Genomic DNA, 18,997 nt, shown 5'->3' with positions numbered 1-18,997 from the left:
TATAATAATTATATGAGAAGAGATGAGATGAAACACTTTCACTGTCTAAACGGGACAAATTGCACTTTTGCTATCAGACTGTTACATTTTTTTATTTAAAAATTAATCGAATTCTCTACCATTAACTACTTCTCTATTCTCGCTTATACCTATCAAACTATAGCATCTTTCATTTTCTTCGAATTTTTGAATATTTTTATTGAGGTTATTTGTGTAAATTGATATCAGGGTTAGTTTTTTGTACCATTGGAAGAAATTATTAAAATTAAAATTTTGATGGCATTACAAATTACACAGCAATTTGAGAACAATTTGGCTGTGCCTATAACATATAGTTGAAAAAGGACTAATACAAAATTTTTTAAAAACCAGAAGTAAAAAAAGAGATTATTCTTAAAGGTTTGTTTATATAGTAAGATGAGATGAATTGATATAGAATAGCAATAAGATTATTAGTTAAAATTAGATAAGATGAGACCATTTCTATATCCAGACGAGCCCCTAAAAAATGGGAAACTAATAGTCGTAAAAGTATATTATATTTAAATATAACAAAACAGATTTACTTATGCAATTCTTTTTTTTTTTTTTTTCCTGGGGTCAAAGGACATAGTTTTTTTTTAACCGAAGACAGTGGAACATCATTTGAGCACAACCTCGTCCTAGATCACAGCATAGGCTGACAAGATAGAGGTTTGGACCATGTGGCCCAAGATTCATTGGGTTTGGGCCTGATACGTAGTACACAAGGAACCAATCTCATTACGCAAAAGAAGCCCCGACTTCATAATTCTAGTACCTTCATTTTCTTCTTCTTCTTGTTTCCCCTCTGCATAGGGGAACCATTTCACGACCGTCGCAGCGCTATCGCAGCCGTCGTACATTTTGATCCAGGACACACTCATATAGATTCTCTCTATCTTTCTCTCTTTATATAAGATTCTCTGCTTCAGAAATGTCGACGGTTATGCAGAAAATCAAGGACATCGAAGATGAGGTAATTGTTTTCTTCTGAGCTCTCAGTAAGAAAAGTTACAAGATGTTTCTGGGGTTTTAAAAAAATGTGACATGTTCTACCTGTTCCGATTTAAAGTTAGCGTACAAGTGTTTAAGTTAAAATTTTACCTCCGCGTTTAGAATCTATTTGGTTGCTAAAGAACCAGAGGACTGTGAGGGGAAGCAAAAGCATAATTTCCAGCGTTTTTGTGTATTTTAGTTACGGTTTTCGTATATCAAATAATTATGCAATTAGGTAACCTGATTTTTTTTTTCTTTTTAAGCTTTTCTGGTTTTCGTCCTCTGAAGTCCCAAATAACAACAATGTACAAAATGCTGTCCTGATTTGCCCTCTTTCTTTCATCTTAATGAGAAAATGGAAAAGACAAAGGATAGGAATTAAGTTCCGTATCCTGTGACTCGTGTCATCGTGATGCGAACTTTCAATTGTCATTTTCATAATCTGAGTTGAATGGTGGTTTTGATATGACCCAAATAACTAGCGATCTTGAGTATTAAAGTGTGTGTGTATTTATATATGTGTGTGTACGTATGAATCGCATTTCTGATTCCTTTACGTACACTTTCTTTATGAATAAAACTAACACCTTAAACTTAAAACATGATGAATAAAACTTATACACAGACTGTAAAACTCCTTGCAATGGATCAACAAAGCAGTAACTGGTTGTTTTATCATATTTTCCATCTTAATAAGATTCTGGACCACATGTCGAATGGATAGATGATCTTGTATACTGGTCAGGATATAGATGTGAAACTTGTTTGATTAATTAAAATGTGAATACGGCTTTCCTGTTTTTTGCAGATGGCAAGGACTCAAAAGAACAAGGCTACTGCTCATCACCTGGGTTTGCTCAAGGTAGATATTTATGCCCCTCTATATTTTCAATGGGAGGATGTTATGAATATTTATTTTCATTTATCACTTCTTTCTTGTACCTTAGAGCTCGTTTGGATACTAAGAAGATATCAAAATATCTATGAATAGTAGTGAAATAGTTTGTGAATATGAGTGAAATAGGAGTGAAAAAGTAGTGAATAGTTTGTGAATAGTAGTGAATTAATTTGAGAATATCTGAGAACAGTTGTGTTCCCAAGCAGGCCCTTAATATATATATATATATATATATATGTTCTTTTCTTTATGTGGAAAACTTAGTCGAGTGGTCTGTTTTGGAGCATTTAGAAGTTTTGAGCTATCATTGGTGTCTCAGGAAAATATATGCTCATTGAAGTCACCTATCCAGGCTAAGTATTGGCTTGTGCATGACGTAGGTGTTGGTACTTGGAAACCATTTCAGCAGAAATGACCAACTCACTAGTCCTATCGTTTTCGTATGTAAACCAGACCCTACGAGTTTGAATATCTAAGTAAGAGGCAGTCTCTAGTCTTGTTTGGTGGTCATGTTTTGAATATGTCGGTTTAAGATGGTATGATTGGGCAGCTTTTTAACCTGTTTTAGGCCGTGTTTGTTTCGACATAAACTGAGGAAAATGAGAAAATGTACTCAAATGAAAATGTTTTCTAGAAGAATTGTTGATTTTCTGAAGTTTGGTTGGCACCTTGAAAATGATGCATAAAAGAATTTCTGATGTTTGGTTGCATTGAAAATCATGATTGTAATTATATGACTTCATATATATAATTTACCGATCAAAAAAAAAAAAAAAAAATTATATGACTTCATATGTTATAATTTGATTCATACCTAGGAACATTTATTCAGTAAACAATTCACTGCAACAACCCCTTGTGGTATGATTTTATTAGAAATAGAATCATCCGTTAATTTTTTTGTCTATTACCGCTAACATAAAACAAGTACCCAATCACAGACCGCCACGTCTCAATTTAATTTTTGTAAAAATAATTTAATGAAATATTTTTTTTAAAAAATAAGGAATATATTTATAACAAAAAATTAATTTGTTTTTTTAAAATATATTTTATAATAATAAACTTTTAATTAATTTTTTTGATAAAAAATTAAACTCCACATGTGGACCTATGATTGGGCCACGTGTTTTATTTGAGTGAAGAATGACGTCTATCTTTCAGGAAAATGACTTACAACCCTGGAGTCATTTTCCACCTTAGACACATGATTTTCCTATTGACTCACTAATAATTTTCCGTTGACCACTCTTTTCTGCCCTTTCCAAACAGAACAAGAGAATATTTTCAGCTGTAACAAAACACCGCATTAGTCTTTTCTGGTTAGGGAAAAAAAGCAGTTGAAAGAGATTGTGAAAATGAAAAATATCCTAGAGGCTCCTGTGATTCGGGATCATGTGGTGGATTTCTTTGAACAAATGCTTAAAGAACGAAAGGGGTGGAGGCCAAAGCTTGATAGACTCAGTTTTGACTCTATTGAGCCACATATAACGTCTTGGTTGGAGAGACCTTTTGAGGAAGCGGAGGTCTATGATGTAGTAAGAAGAATGGTTAAAGACAAAGCACCAGGTCCAGACGGCTTTTCGATGGGGTTTTTTCCAAACATGCTGGGAGGTAATGAAACGGGACATAATGAATGTGTTTCAAGAATTGTTCTCGACTGGGAAGTTTGAGAAAAGCCTAAATGTTACTTTTATTATGTTGATCCCGAAGAAGATCGGAGCATCGGAGGTGAAGGATTATAGGCCCATTAGCCTCGTTAATGGGGTGTACAAAATTATCTCTAAGGTGCTCGCAAACAGATTAGGAGAGGACTTGGGCAAAGATAATTACGAAATCTCAAAATGCATTTGTAAGGGGTTGACAAATTCTAGATTCAGTCCTTATAACCAATGAATGTTTGGATAGCAGATTAAAGTCTGGTATCCCAGGGATTATATGTAAGCTAGATATGGAGAAAGCATACGATCATGTAAATTGGGAGTTCCTTCTATATTTGCTTGGGAGATGTGGTTTTGGGGAGAGATGGTATATATGGATCAGATGGTGCATCTCAATGGCAGGTTCTCAGTTTTGATTAATGGCAGCCTAGTTGGTTTCTTCAACAGTTCTCGTGGCCTAAGATAAGTAGATCCACGGCCTTATTACTATATCTCATTTATTATTTGCAGATGACACACTAATATTCTGCGAGGCAGATCAAAACCAGCTAAGGGCACTGAAGGCACTCTTAATATGCTTCGAAGCAACGTCAGGCTTAAAGTGAACTTCAATAAATCAGAGTTAGTGCCAGTTGGGAATGTTAGCAAAACTCGGCAATTGGCCAGTACACTTGGGTGTAAGGTAGCCTCTCTTCCCATGAAATATTTGGGACTGCCGTTAGGGGCTGCCACATGGGCTTTATCAATTTCGGATGCAGTTATCGATAAGATAGAACGAAAATTGACGGGGTGGAAGAGATTGTACTTGTCAAAAGGTGGCCGGATGACTCTAATTAAGAGTACTCTCTCTAACTTACCAACATATTTTTTGTCTTTATTTCCACTTCCAAGTAGTGTGCTGGCACGGATTGAAAAACTCCACCGTGATTTCTTATGGAGCGGGGTGGGGATGAATTCAAATTCCATCTAGTCAGTTGGGACAAGTGTGCAAGCCAATCACTTTTGGTGGGTTGGGTATAAAAAATATGAGAACTTTCATTCGGGCCCTACTTGGGAAATGGCTATGGAGATATAATATGGGACCAGAAGCCCTATGGAAATTGGCAGTTGATTGCAAATATGGAAGCTTGTGGGATGGTCGGTGTATTAGATAGGTGAATGGGCCTATGGAGTGAGGGTTTGGAAGCACATTAGACGAGGGTGGGGTTTTACTCGCCATACTAAATTAGTGCTGGTTGCGGGTTTTCGGATAAAATTTTGGAGGGACATATGGTGTGTGCATGAGGCTCTAAAGGATTCTTTTCCATCCGTTTTCTGGGTGGCATGTGATCAAGAAACTTCAGTGGCAGACCTCATGGTTCGATCGGGGGACCAAGTCCAGTGGAATAAGTCCAGTGGAACAAGTCCAGTGGAACATCACTTTCAGTAGAGCGGCTTAAGATTGAGAAGTAGATAGCTTTGAGGCTTTCTTCAGCCTATTGTATTTTGTGAAGCCGAATGGACAACTAGCCGATACACTGTGGTGGACACTTGCAAGTAAGGGTGCATTCTCGGTTTGATCCTTCTTTAAGTCCCTCACACAATTACCGATTATTCAATTCCAATGGAGAAGAATTTGGAGGAATAAGGCGCCTCCTAAAGCGGTCTTCTTCTCTTGGACAACTGCCCTGGGCAAGATTTTGACAATCGATAATCTGAGGAAGTGCCGAGTTGTTAGTCTAGATTGGTGTTGTATGTGCAAAAAATCCGGCAAGACAATGGATCATTTCTTGTTACATTGTGAGACAGCTAGAGCCTTGTGGATTGAAGTGTTCAGTCGAGTAGAGTTAACTTGGGTAATGCCTGCTACAGTGGTTGAGTTATTGGCCAGTTGGATACTTCCGGGAGGTGTTCCACAAATCAAAGCAGTTGGAAGCTGGTCCTTATTTGCATTATGTGGTGCATATGGCAAGAGTGTAACGATCGGACATTTGAAGATAAGGAGCGGACACTAGAGGAATGTCGATCTTTATTTTTCCGTACTTTATTTCTATGGGCCATAGCTGGATACCTTAATGGCCTAAATTTTCATGATTTTCTATTTTTTGCTACTGCTACCTAGATATGTCTTATCTCGTATATATCATCTTTTGTACTTGGGCTATGCCTATCTTTATTAATAATATCGTTTACTTATAAAAAAAAATCCTATCATTTATACATCATCTTTAACTGTAATGATTTTTATGCTGCTGTTTCTAGCTCATAGGCTGTAATTAGGCCTCTCTCTTGTACTACATGTGTAATTGGGCAAATAATTGGGCTTTGCCCAATTACACATGTAAGGTCCAAAAGGGCACTGTAATTGGGCTTTGCCCATAAACTTTCTTATAAGGAAAAAAATATTTATGGGATATAACTGTCCAAAAGGGCACTGATAAGTGTAAGGTCCCTTGTATTGTTTGCCTTTGCCATTTAGTGCATTATATGAATATTTTTGTATAAAATCACATGGGTCCCTTGGTACATGTAAGAGTGACTACTCTCACACATTTGTTTATGACGTAATCATGTAAAACAATCTAAGTTATATTGTGTTGAAATTCATCATTTTTTCTGGATATTTTAATTTCCTTGCTCTAAGATGCCTGGTATTTGTTTAGCTGGAAAGTATGGTGTTTACTTGTACTTTATAAGTTATAGATGTGGGTTTATATGCTGATTCCATGGTGTTTTCATATTTTATCGTTAAGTTTCTCAAGTTCTTCTTTCATCCACTAGTATTTGGCAGAACTGATCTATATGTCAATGATCATCTGTTGCAGGCTAAACTTGCAAAGCTACGGAGGGAACTCTTGGAACCTTCCTCGAAAGGAGGTGGTGGTGCTGGTGATGGATTTGATGTTACTAAAAGCGGAGATGCAAGAGTTGGTCTAGTGGGATTCCCTTCCGTTGGGAAATCTACACTGTTAAACAAGTTAACAGGGACATTTTCAGAGGTATGTGTGTTGTTTGTCAACTCAGATTTTATGCTTTCATCAGTGAGCTTTGGTAAGGCTAATATTGCCAATTGGCTTTCTTGTTTGTATGGAATAGATTACTTAGTGTTATACTTTTGTTGAGGTTTGCATTCTAATGGCTTTTGAATATTTATCATCTTACTTGAGTAACGAGATAGAAGTTGTTGGCTGCTCAGTGCTCACCAATTCTTCAGATAACTTTATGCAAGGATTCAGATAATGGACACATGATGGGAAAAATTGCTTTGAGAAATTTAGGCTGCTCTCAAATTTAGTTTATTGTGGTTTCCAATGACTTCCGTGCTGTTTTTCAGCTTTAGTTTGTAATTATGTTTTTTCTCTTGTATACTTCTTGTGTACTTGGGCTATGCCTAATTACGTAGTTTTTAATAAATTTCTTACTTATAAAAAAAAATTAGTTTATTGTGATACTTGGTGGCAATAGTATCATCATTACTTATAAAAAAAAGTTGTTGGTAATGTTATCATTATCATGATTATACCATTGATGAAAAATATTTTACCACGCAGTTGGATTACGTAGATGTTTTGAGTGTAGTTCCTTCAGTTTTGTGAATTACTTATCAAATGAATTAATGAAAAGATTGTGTAAGACCCCATCGGAGGCCCTAACCACATTTGCGTCTATTCTCCAAAAGGATTAGTCAAGAGTTCCATTGGAACCATTATAAAGAGCAAAAACTTTTCCCTACTAAGTAATGTGAGATCTCATATGCCACATATACTCATCAGTCAGTATGGGGTATTACAATCTCACCCCCTTAAATTCCTAACATTATCATCGAGACAGTTCTTCGTACGTGGCACGGCTCAAGTCTCACATTTCTAGTTGGGATAGGCTTTGATACTGGTTGCAATGTCTCATGGGCGGTCTTAGCCGCTTTGGGCCTATACTCCAAAAGGCCTAGGAGTGTTTTGGATTCAGAGATTAGTTGAGATGGTTTGTGAATGGTAAAATAAAATATTTTTAGAATATTATTTTTTAATATTATTATTGTTTTGAGATTTGAAAAAGTTGAATTGTTTATTATATTTTGTATGGAAATTTGGGAAAGTTATTTTAGAATTTGAAAAAGTTGAATTGTTTATTATATTTGTGTGGAAATTTGGGAAAGTTGTAATGATAAAGATGCGATGAGTTGAGATGAGTTGAGGTGAGTTTTAAATTCAAACAACCCCTAGTCAATGGTGCAAGTGGAGTCCCATAGTAACTATTATAAAGAGCAAGAACTTTTCCCACCCAAGCAATGTGGGATCCGATACACCACGTACACTCATCCGTCAGTAGGGGGTATCATAGATTGTAGGTGCAGTGTTTCGTAGATGTAACTTTATGCTTCTGTCAATTGCATAGCATTACGGATTATATTCCGGCTTTGAGTTAAAAGAAAAATTCCAGAAGTAGATTAAGGTTAGGACTGGGTTGACATTTTCAAGATTTGACGATTTGAATGGATAAAGATATATTGGAAATTGGAAGTTTAATAAGTATCTCAAGTAACAGGTGAAATATGCAAGAAAAGCAGGGAGTTACAGCGTTTTTCTTGGACAATCGACTACGACGCTAATGGTGGTAGCTCATCTAGAGGGAAGTCTAAAGGGAGGGCACTGTGAAGATGGAAGGAATCAAGGGGTTGGGGTTGGGTGTTCAGGTAGAGTTTTAGTTCTAGGGGAAACAAGGGGTTGGGATCGGGTCTAGTGTATTTTGGGTTGTTTTTCCATGGTTTTTTTGGGTCATTAGGGACTTTTTGGGGCATTTTGGGCAAGGTATTTTCTTGTATACATTCAGTGTACTTGGTTTCTCCTTTTGATATATATAATTTTTTACTTGTAAAAAAAAAAAAAAAAAACAGGTGAAATATGCTCATTTGAAAATTTGCAAGTATTAATATCATTGTGCACAATATCTCATGCAAGCGAGCAGCTCATAGGCTCTAGAGTGTCTGTCTGGGTTGATATCCAGGCTTGTTTATTATGTACACATGCCTGCTTGTTTATTATGTACACATGCCTTTCTAATGTTGAACATGTTTATTCTTGTCATTGTTTCCTTTTGCTTCTGTTGGAATGAAGGAAAGGGGATAATGGTGAAACATTTTTTATCACGAAATCTTCTTGTAGGTTATTTCCATGGTTCTTTTGAAGGCCATATGTTTTTTTACCCCTATGGTTTGCAGGTTGCTTCCTATGAATTTACTACCTTAACTTGCATCCCAGGTGTGATCACGTATCGAGGAGCTAAAATTCAGGTAATATCATCCAAAACAGCTTGTTCCTCGTGTATTATTTTCCAGAAGATTTGATCTCTTTTGAAAATCAGCTATCTGATATTACCAAGGGGAGGCTGGGTTTTGATCTCCCCTGCTTTTTTCCCCTTTGAAAAGTTGTAAATTCTTAAATACAACTAATGAATCAGACTTCACTCAAAGTAAGATTCAAATTTACACCTCTCATATTCTCATGAGATGATTTGTAAGGTTTAGATGATTATACTATTTTTCCCTGCATTCCATGCTGTTGATCATCTGTTCTATTTTAGTTTTTCCCAAGATATTGTCTATTTTGGAACGTTAATGGATACGGATTTGAAAAAAACTTCTAACCCATTTTCCCCAACTCTACTTCTAATTTTTCAAGTATGATACCTTATTCTGTTTTAATGTTGCTAGCTTTAAATTTCCATGGTTGTAGTGTCTATTCCTACTCAGATTTGTCACAGATAGCATATGGGTTGTGCACTTTTTTTGTTTTTTCTTTTCCATATGAGGACCACCACTATCATGTGCTAGCATGGATGTCATCATTTGGTGTGGCTTCCTTGCTGGTGATGGCTTGTATCTGCAATTGTATAAATGAAATCCCTTGATGAGTAAACTCTAACTAGGTTTTCCCCCTTCATGCCTGCATTGTGGATGCTTGCTCGTCTCTCTCTCTCTATCTTATTTTAATTTTGATTGGCAGTTGTTGGATCTCCCTGGAATTATTGAGGGTGCTAAGGATGGAAAAGGTAGAGGAAGGCAGGTAAAACCTTTCCACCCAACTTGGATGTCTGTTATTATTTGTTGGATCTTCTTTTTTTTTTCCCCTGTTTTTGCAAACTGGTGATTTTCTTTCAATAGGCTGGTCTTGAGGGTGCAATGTGTCCGTTTTGGTACTTTGGGTGCAAAGTGTAAAACCCTTAGTAGTTTGAGGGCATCAGTAATTCGTCATGAATTAACTTATACTTGTGAGATATTTGCCTCTGGATATTTTCATTATTTGTTGTGACCTTATTCTAATTTCATGTTTATTTAAAATAAGTAGTGGTTTAACACCAGGTCCTCAAAGAACAGTAGTAGGAAATGTTATGCGGCTTAGATGTATCATTATGTGGTTGGATCCAAGCATTGGCAATGGTCTAGCCAAAGCCAAAGCCAAAATTTTGCCTAAAGCCTTTGCCAAAGATATAATCCCACATTGGATTATCCATCTATTAGCCAAAATAATAATATAATATTATTTTTTTTTATTAATTTTTTTTTCATATTTTGCAACTACACTAACCATATTTTAATAAATAATTTAATTTTCACTTAAATTATTGTTTCCCAACTATTTTTTTTCTCAACCTAATTATCCAACAAACATGGTTATTTATACTACTACTATTATTTAAGATTTCCCTTTTTATTGTTAAAATGGACATTGATTTATCTTATTTATAAGCTATTGAAAAACTTTCATTATCTTCTAACAATCCTGTCCAATACATTCACAAAACTGTCCAATCCTGTCCAACAGATTTTCTGAACTAATTATCGTGTGGTTGCTGCAATTTTCTGAAAAAATCTGAACTTTGCAAGCCATGCACATTTTGAGTTCTCTGTTACTGTAAAAGAAAAGGGCCAGAAATTGAACCAACTGTAAAAGAGATGCCTTTCAACATTAGAATGCCAAAAATCAGAAGTCTGGTACATGCAACTTGACCATGCACAAGTTCAAGTTTGGAAATTAAATCCAAACCATACACAAACCAACCCACAATCCAAATACAAAACATCTTGGAAATTAAATCCAACCCACCAGACCTGCCCATGAAAAAATAACATCCATTTCCACAATTCCAAAAATTAACAACCAGCCCACAAAAGAATAACATCCATTTCCAGCTGCCAAAGTTGATCTAGTACTACTCCTGCATGCATGCTGTAAAGACATGGACATAGAGGGGTGGGGGAATAATATTACAATTTCTATTCTTCACATGCAAACCACATTAATTTCTGTTGTGAGGAATTTTAGTAATTACTTTGCTTGTGCAATGACTATATCTGCTCTTACACATTGAACTAATTATCTTGTTTACACTGGAGCATCCAAGAACAACACAGAATGTTTATTGTTTACACTGGAGTAGTCAAATTATCTTGTTTACACAAATATCCACATGCTAATTTGTGTCTAATTTGTGTATGACAAGAACGAAGCCTACACGAAGAAATTGAACAAATCTACACAGAATGCCAGTCAACCAAGCCTACACAAACCAGAAATTACGTACCAGACTACAACGAATTTAACAATTACGTACCAGACTACAACAATTGTGCATGCTAAAAAACACAGCAATCAATATCCTTTTTAGAAAACAGGTTAAAGTTTAAGCATGGTGATTGTTAGAACCACTGTGCCAGCACAAACCAGCTGCCATACCAAAGCACAAAAGAGATGCCACAATGTTATGAACAACAAATCAGTAAACCAGCAAAACCCAAAGCAAGAACACTTTAACAAAACCTAAAATAAAAAATCCATCCAATAAACGTACGGAACAATCACTAGACAACCACTAAAATCAGCAAAATCACAACCAACAAGAGCTAAGATCAGCACAAAATGAAGTAAGATCAAAGAGAAATTCCAGAATTTTTTACCCTTGCATGTATCAAAACCGAAATAGTCTCTCAGAGAGGCAGTCTAGGGCAAAATTCGAAGATCCTCACAAGGCGCCATAGCACAGGCCATTTGGTTCTAGCTGCCAATTGTCGGTGTAGATTGATTGTCCTAGTTGCCATTTGGTTCTTCACCCAGGCTGAGATAGATGATATTGCACAATGGACAACGAAACGGAAAAGGGGGAGAGAAAGGAAGTGCTAGGCGAAGCTCTACGAGAGAAAGGTAGAGAAAGGGACTTTCGGGCTCGAGAGAAATAGAGAGAAACAGAGAGAAGGGGAGCATCGGGCTCGAGAGGAAGGGAGAGAAAGGAGAGAAAATGAGAGAAAAGAGACTGCGGGAGTAGAAAGCGTGGGAAAATTGGCCCAGCCGTTAGATTTTATTTTTCAATAAAATATGCTTTTGGTTGGTAAACAGTGACTTGCCAATTATTACTTTTGCTTTTTATTTACTGTAGCTCATAGTCTCACTTGAAGGGCTTTAGCTAGTCCAATGCAGCTGATTTAATAAAAAAGAGCCATATTTTTTGCTTCACTGGCATTTGGCTAGTCCAATGCCAGTGCTCTAAGACTTGGGGCTTACATGGATCTGACGGATAACTCACCAACCTCCAGCACCATACATTTAAGGGGACTTCTCTCAGTTAACATGACTCATTTTTTCTTCTCTCTCTTTGATTGCTGGTTCCTTTCAATTACATATGGTATGGAGCCATACAACTAGACCTAAGTAGTGGAATGGATTCAGAATGTCCCGAAATGGTTATGAAAGGTTACATATATTGTTTCTAGAAGGATACTGTATGTTGGTTATATTCAGCACACTACCAGAAATTTTGATATTGGTGGTTCATGAGTCACTTTAAGATCAATTTCAATTAGAATTTTACAGATAGTGAACATAACTTTCACATATTGCGTGCTTAATCATGGTAGTTTTTTTACCCTATCTCTGTAAGACCATAGGGGCATCTAGGGTGTGAAATGGTTGTGTTATTGAAAAAATCCCAATATCAACACTTTGGTGCGGTTGTTGGATTGTAAGGTATCCTCCTTGCCTATGAAATATTTTGGACTCCCTTTGGGGGCGACTTTCAAGGCTCGAGCTATATGGGATGGGGTGGTGGAAAAAGTAGAGAGAAAGCTTGCAGGGTGGAAACAAATGTATTTATTGAAAGGGGGGGCGACTCACTTTAATGAAGAGCTCTTTAACTAATCTCCCCACATATATCCTTTCACTCTTTCCTTTAACTGCAGGGGTGGCGACTAGAATTGAGAGATTATTCTGGGCTTTTCTCTAGGGGGGAGTGGGGGAAGAAACAAAATTCCACCTGGTTAATTGGAACAAAGTTTGTTCTCCAATTTTGAATGGTGGCTTGGGAGTTTGAAATTTGAGGACTTTCAATCAAGCTTTGTTGGGAAAATGGTTATGGAGGTACTAGCTAGAGGGGGACGCGTTTTGGAAGGAGATTATTGTTTCTAGACACGGGAGTGCGTGGGGAGGATGGTGCTCCAATGTAGTTTTTTGGGGGGGGGGGTATGGCGTGGGTTTATGGAAATTTATTAGGCAGCAGTGCTTCAAAAGTCATATACGGTTTGTGGTGGGAGAGGGGTCTAGAATCAAGTTTTGGCATGATGTTTGGTGTGAAGAGTACGCTTTGTATATGGCTTTTCCAGCACTTTATCGTATTGCATCTAACCGTGAGGCATCAGTGGCAGATATGCGGGTATTCTCTCATGGTTCTTACCAGTGAAATGTTCTCTTTAATAGGGATATTCATGATTGGGAATTGCACGCCGTGTCTGATTTTTTCAGGTTGCTTTATTCCATGGAAAATACCACGACACAAGAGGATAAAGTGCAGTTGAGGGCCAATGATAGTAAAAAATGCATAGTCAGGACATATTATAAGATTTTATCAGCCCAAGGCAATGCTCCATTTCCATGGAAGAGGATTTGGAGGTCCCGGGTGCCTACTAAAGTAGCTTTCTTTGTGTGGACTGCAGCTCTGGGGAAGATCTTGACTACGGATAATCTGAGAAAGAGGGGACTTATTGTGATAGATTGATGCCATTTTGTAAAAAACATGGAGAATCTGTAGATCACCTACTTTTGCATTGTGAGGTTACAAGGGGGTTATGGGATGAGATCTTTAGAAGAATGGATATTGCTTGGGTAATTCCCTCGAGGGTGGTGGATTTATTGGCTTGTTGGAAGGAGCTTCATGGCTGCCCTCAAGTGGTGTTAATGTGGAAGATGATCCCGTTGTGTATCATGTGGTGTACATGGTCGGAAAGGAATGAGAGGTGCTTTGAAGATAGGGAGCGCACAATGGCGGAGCTTCAGAATTTTTTTATGAGCACTTTAATGCTTTGGTTCTCAGCTATTGTACTTGATGGAAACAATGTCTATGACTTTCTTTCCTTAACTTAGAATGTATCTAGGTGTTTTCTTCTGTATACTTCCTGTGTACATGGGCTTTGCTTAGTTCATTTGTATGAATAAGATTTACTTCTTACTTATCAAAAAAAAAAAAAAAAAAAGTCTGGTGGACAATCTATTTAGGGAAATTAAAATCTGGTGGACAAATCTGTTTGGCACACATAAGTTCACATGGTACAGATGCCTATTATGCAAGTGTATTCTTGATATGCCCGTCTATTTAGATTTTCTATTTAACTGTTATTGCAAATGCAGGTTATCAGCACTGCTAGGACATGCAATTGCATTTTAATTGTTCTTGATGCAATAAAGCCAATAACCCACAAACGCCTGATAGAGAAAGAGCTTGAGGGATTTGGCATAAGGTAATGCATAGTCAAAAGTTCTCTCTTTTTACATGTACTTATGCATCATGTATACTAATATGGGTCTTCTTTTGGAAATGAGTTTTCATATATGGTTAAAGTATCATATTTTTTCGTCGTTCATTTTTGCAATGTAATACATGCCGCAATCTAGGGCCTGGCTTGGGCGAGTCGTAGTCTTTCAAAAATATGGGATACGAAGCACCCCTTGGTATTCTTCCCAGAAGCCACCTGAAGAGCACAAGCCACTTTATAAGACGAGTGAAAAGCTGAATATCTTGGGTAAATTACCAGAAAAGATGTTAGTAACTTCTTTTAAAAGCTGGAGGTCCCTGAAAAAGCGACCAAACAGGGCCTAAATTTGATTTCTCACCCACACCATTCATAAAATACAACCCTGAGATCTCTATCCGTTCTTTCCATTAACTACTAGCAGCAAAAAAATTCTCAAAAGTTGGGCCTCAGGCAATTTTTTAGAACTGTTAACAGCTACAGCACATAGCTGTTTTCTCAGCTATGGTCATTTATTTTGCAACCCTACCAGACCTCTCATCACATCCTATATAGATGTTTATCCACAATATTTTTCTGGGCCTCTTCCCGCCAACAAACTCCAACCCTAGCATTCCAAAGAGTTAACCATGGGTGATAGCCAGTCAGTAGCATTGGATTATGATTAATACGTAGGTAGACCAATTTTAGGGTGAAAGGGATCCCTAGTGGCAATATATTGAATTAGTATGTAGATAGATCAATTTTGGTGGGTGGTTGGAGGTTTTCAGATTCATGTTCCAATAATCTGTGGACACGTGCAAATCTTGATCTCAACCACTTGTCAAATTTGCTTCAATTTCAGGCCTTTGCTCCTCCTCTCTCTCTCTCTCTCATTTTTTCTTCTTTTTTCTTTTTCAAATTTGTCTTTATTAACTATTTGAATTTTTTATTTTTTATTTCTGGGTACAGGTTGAACAAGGAACCACCTAATCTGACTTTCAGGAAGAAAGATAAGGGTGGAATTAATTTCACCTCAACGGTTACCAACACACTTCTAGACCTTGACACTGTCAAAGCAATATGTAGTGAATACAGAATTCACAATGCCGATATTACTCTTCGTTATGATGCAACTGCGGATGACCTCATAGATGTCATTGAGGGCAGTAGGATATATATGCCTTGCATCTATGTTGTGAACAAGATCGATCAAATTACCCTGGAGGAGCTGGAGATTTTGGATAAACTTCCTCACTACTGCCCCGTCAGGTATGTTTTTTTCCCTGTACGAAACTGTTCTTATTTTGGACCTCCCTGCTTTTTTATAATTCCATCATGAGTAGTACATAAGATAATTGTTGCAATAAATTGGAAATCTTTTTTATAATTCCATCACGAGTAGTACATAAGACAATTGTTGTGATAAATTGGAAATGTCGGTCGTTATTTGTAATGGGGACAGCTTTCATAATTTGCTTGTATCCATCATTTGTGCTAGTGGTAATTAGGCGTATTCTGTGTATACTTCCTGTAAACTTGGGCTATGCCTTTTTCTATTAATAAAATTTTACTTTTACTCATAAAAAAAAAAATTATGGAGATGTCCTTTTGATATGTAGATACAACTTTTGCTTCCACACAGTCTCTTCCTCAATAATTTGGCATTCTTCCACACATTTCTTTTGGTTGATTTTTCATAATTATCTGCAGTGCTCATCTGGAATGGAATCTTGATGGTCTGTTGGATAAGATATGGGAGTATCTTAATTTGACTCGAATATACACAAAGCCTAAAGGGATGAATCCTGACTATGAAGATCCTGTAATCCTGTCATCTAGAAGGAGGACAGTTGAGGACTTCTGCAACCGAATCCACAAGGATATGCTTAAACAATTCAAATAGTAAGTTTTCCTCTTCAAACGTTCATGCTGCCAACGGTTTTAACTTGCAAAATGTGGAGAATAAAATGTGAAGAACATGCTTAAACAATTCAAGTAGTAATCTCCGAACTTTTGATGCTATCAAAGGTTTTAACTTACAAATGTGGAAAATAAAATGCTCCCCTTGCTCTCGTTTGTTTTCTTAGTTTTTTAAGGGTAGAGGAAGTTCACGACTGGGATAAGCGTGAGTTCCTTCTTTCAATGGATCTTTTCCAAGAGCACAGGAAAATAAGAAATTTTAGGCACTTGTCCACACCCTTGATTAATTAGATACTTTGAAGCCTTTTGTTTTCTTAGTAATTTTATTTAGCTTTATCAATTAAGGCTTCCTTTACACTATTTCTATTGAAACAAGTGATAGGTGGCTAGCTAGCGCACCTTCTGCAAAGCGACACCCAATATTTCCCATTTTTGTGGCTTCTTTTTTAAAATTCCGTTCCTTATTGCAGTCATCTATTCTGCTTCGGGAACTTGAAAACTCAATTTACCAAGTTATAGAACTATTTGATGTATAGCTGATTTTGTCCACAGTTTTTGGACAATGCCGTCTTCTTCTTTTCTTCTATTTTTAAATTTGGATTTTCTTGGTTTATTTATTGGGAAACAAATCATCTCATGCTTGACATGCTGTGAGAATTGGCAATGATGACCTAAGCTACTTGTCAGTTAGCCGTTTCTGTAATTAGTTTGCGTTTAAAAAACACTTGATCACAGGAAATATGCCTATCAGAGATTTGGTTTAAGGTTTTTTCTTCCACGTTTATAATTTTCAATGATTTCTTCTTCTGGCTGATGTACAGTGCTTTGGTCTGGGGTTCAAGCGCGAAACACAAGCCACAAAGGGTCGGCAAGGTTTATTCAATACTTCAATGCCTTGTACTCGTCATTTTTTAAATGCAGTTTTTTTTTTTTTTTTTTGTGCTGATTGAATACATGATGTTTCGTTCTTCTTTCTTATACGGCAGGAACATGTGCTTGAGGATGAGGATGTTGTTCAGATAATAAAAAAGGTGTGATTGTAGAAGATAGAATCCTTTTAAAAGTCAATTTGGAAGCAACTGACAGGATTTTCCAGCAGTCAGGATCTTGCTACGAGATTTATCTTCAGTTTCCCAAGCTTTGATAGACCTAAAACATTCCCTGTCATCTGCTTTCTATTAGCTGATTAGGTAGAGCAGCGGAGAGCTTTGATATGTAATTAGGCTTTTTGGTGATCAAGTTACCTTTTAGTATTCTGTTGACTGCTCGGTTGTATAAACACCGCACATAAAATCTATTATGAAAGGGGTAGGTGTGAATTACAACCAGAAATAAGTATGCTAGAACTTCTTGTAACATGCGCTTTCAATATTGATGCATTTTTAACTCGTTCTAGGATTTAATTTCGCAATCTTCTACCTAGGGCTGTTCACCGACCCGATCCGATCCGATCCGATCCGGAAAATACTAGTTCCGACCCGTTTTTCTCTCCTTTTTAATTTTTAATTTTTATTTAGAAAAATTTGATATTCATCAATTTATTTGTACTGTTTTTTCTTTTGAAAGAGCGTGTGCTGGCAGCGTAGTTCCTAGTTCCTATCCTTTCAGGGCTATGGAGTATGGAAAGTGATGATTTCTTTTGTTCCTTTTTTAATTTATCCGGCATAATTAATTCTCAAAGACTTGATTTGAGTCAAACCTGGACATTGAATTCTCATAAGAAAATAAAAAGTAAAAATCCTGGGAGGTATGGATGCTTTGGTGAAAAAATGCCGACATAATTATTGTCTCGGAACCAAGCCGGAGAGATGCTCAGGCTAAAATTGGGAACTCTCTCTCCGTTGGAAAGGACGACAGAATTTTGAAGAAGAAATATGTGAAACACTTTGAATCGAATCCAATCAACTGCAAAGTTGTCGGTGCTGAGCTAATGACCGAGTGTTTTTAAACTGGTATCGGCTAATAGCCGAATTTTTTAAAACGAGTCGAGTAATTTCTGTTTCCGATTCGGAAGTTGTACGGGTCGGGTAATTTCGGGTCGGGTCGATAAAACGGAAGCAAATATCAGTCGGTTTTTTTTGTTCAGTCTTACTTCTACCTAACTGAAATGTCATTTGAGCGCAAGGATTGAATTGCATGAAGCTTGATTCTCTTTGCTTGAACATCCCATTATCTAGAACTGCCTTATCGATTAAGAATTTTGTTCATTTTTTCTTTTATCGATAAACAAATTTTTTAGTGATCATGAAATTATCCCATCTTTCACACTGTTCCAATCAAAGGATTGCCCTGAATGCCTCGCCAAAAAGCTAAGAGATCGATTACTCTTTTTGGCATCACTCAAGCTAATCCTATGAGCAAAGAAGTTTCCTCAAGGTTGTAGCAATCTCGCAATGAAGTAATAGGAGATCCACGGACTTTCCACTCTTTTTGCACATACAATACCAATCTATGACTATGATGTGATGTTTCTATAGGTTGTCTATTGTGAGGATCTTCTCTAATGAAGTTGTTCATACCAAAAAAATTGCCTTCATGGGTGCTTGTCCTTCAAATACTCTTACATTGTCCTTCAAATACTCTTACATAGGAATAGATTTGTATTATGTGTGATCATGACTTGATAGTAAGAACAGATTGTGAACTTTCTTTTCTTAGAAGGGCACCAAAAGATCTTGTTCAACTCCCCACATTATATGGAAAGAGTACATTAGGTCATAGAACTCCGAAAAAGTAGATCTTGTTCAA

General features: G+C 36.8%; 1 protein-coding gene and 1 long non-coding RNA gene across 2 annotated transcripts; one reads left to right on the top strand and one right to left on the bottom strand.

Annotated features, from left to right (window-relative positions):
- Window positions 1–776: 776 nt before the first annotated feature.
- LOC121251652 (developmentally-regulated G-protein 3) lies at window positions 777–17,652 on the top strand. The gene is made up of 10 exons (XM_041150950.1): window positions 777–997; window positions 1,826–1,879; window positions 6,381–6,554; window positions 8,774–8,845; window positions 9,558–9,617; window positions 14,226–14,335; window positions 15,299–15,598; window positions 16,040–16,231; window positions 17,071–17,122; window positions 17,236–17,652. Exons 1-10 carry the CDS (start codon window positions 956–958, stop codon window positions 17,284–17,286), a joined length of 1,107 nt encoding a protein of 368 aa, XP_041006884.1. The 5' UTR covers window positions 777–955; the 3' UTR covers window positions 17,287–17,652.
- LOC121251655 lies at window positions 17,426–18,802 on the bottom strand. Its single transcript, XR_005938073.1, has 2 exons — window positions 18,348–18,802; window positions 17,426–17,668 (listed from the first exon to the last, which is right to left on the bottom strand). It is a non-coding gene; the product is annotated as an uncharacterized LOC121251655 (long non-coding RNA).
- Window positions 18,803–18,997: the final 195 nt, after the last annotated feature.

The sequence above is a fragment of the Juglans microcarpa x Juglans regia genome, chromosome 2S, assembly GCF_004785595.1.
Source record: "Juglans microcarpa x Juglans regia isolate MS1-56 chromosome 2S, Jm3101_v1.0, whole genome shotgun sequence".
Taxonomy (NCBI): Eukaryota; Viridiplantae; Streptophyta; class Magnoliopsida; order Fagales; family Juglandaceae; genus Juglans; species Juglans microcarpa x Juglans regia.
The sequence above is the reverse complement of the archived record's forward strand: the minus strand, read 5'-3'. Positions and strand labels throughout refer to the sequence as shown.

Bases quoted from the DNA above. Each gene is read 5' to 3' on its own strand.
- LOC121251652 (XM_041150950.1), top strand. From the start codon at position 956: ATGTCGACGGTTATGCAGAAAATCAAGGACATCGAAGATGAG. The intron at 6,555-8,773 runs GTATGTGTGTTG...TATGGTTTGCAG, and splicing joins TAACAGGGACATTTTCAGAG to GTTGCTTCCTATGAATTTAC. The intron at 14,336-15,298 runs GTAATGCATAGT...TTCTGGGTACAG, and splicing joins CTTGAGGGATTTGGCATAAG to GTTGAACAAGGAACCACCTA.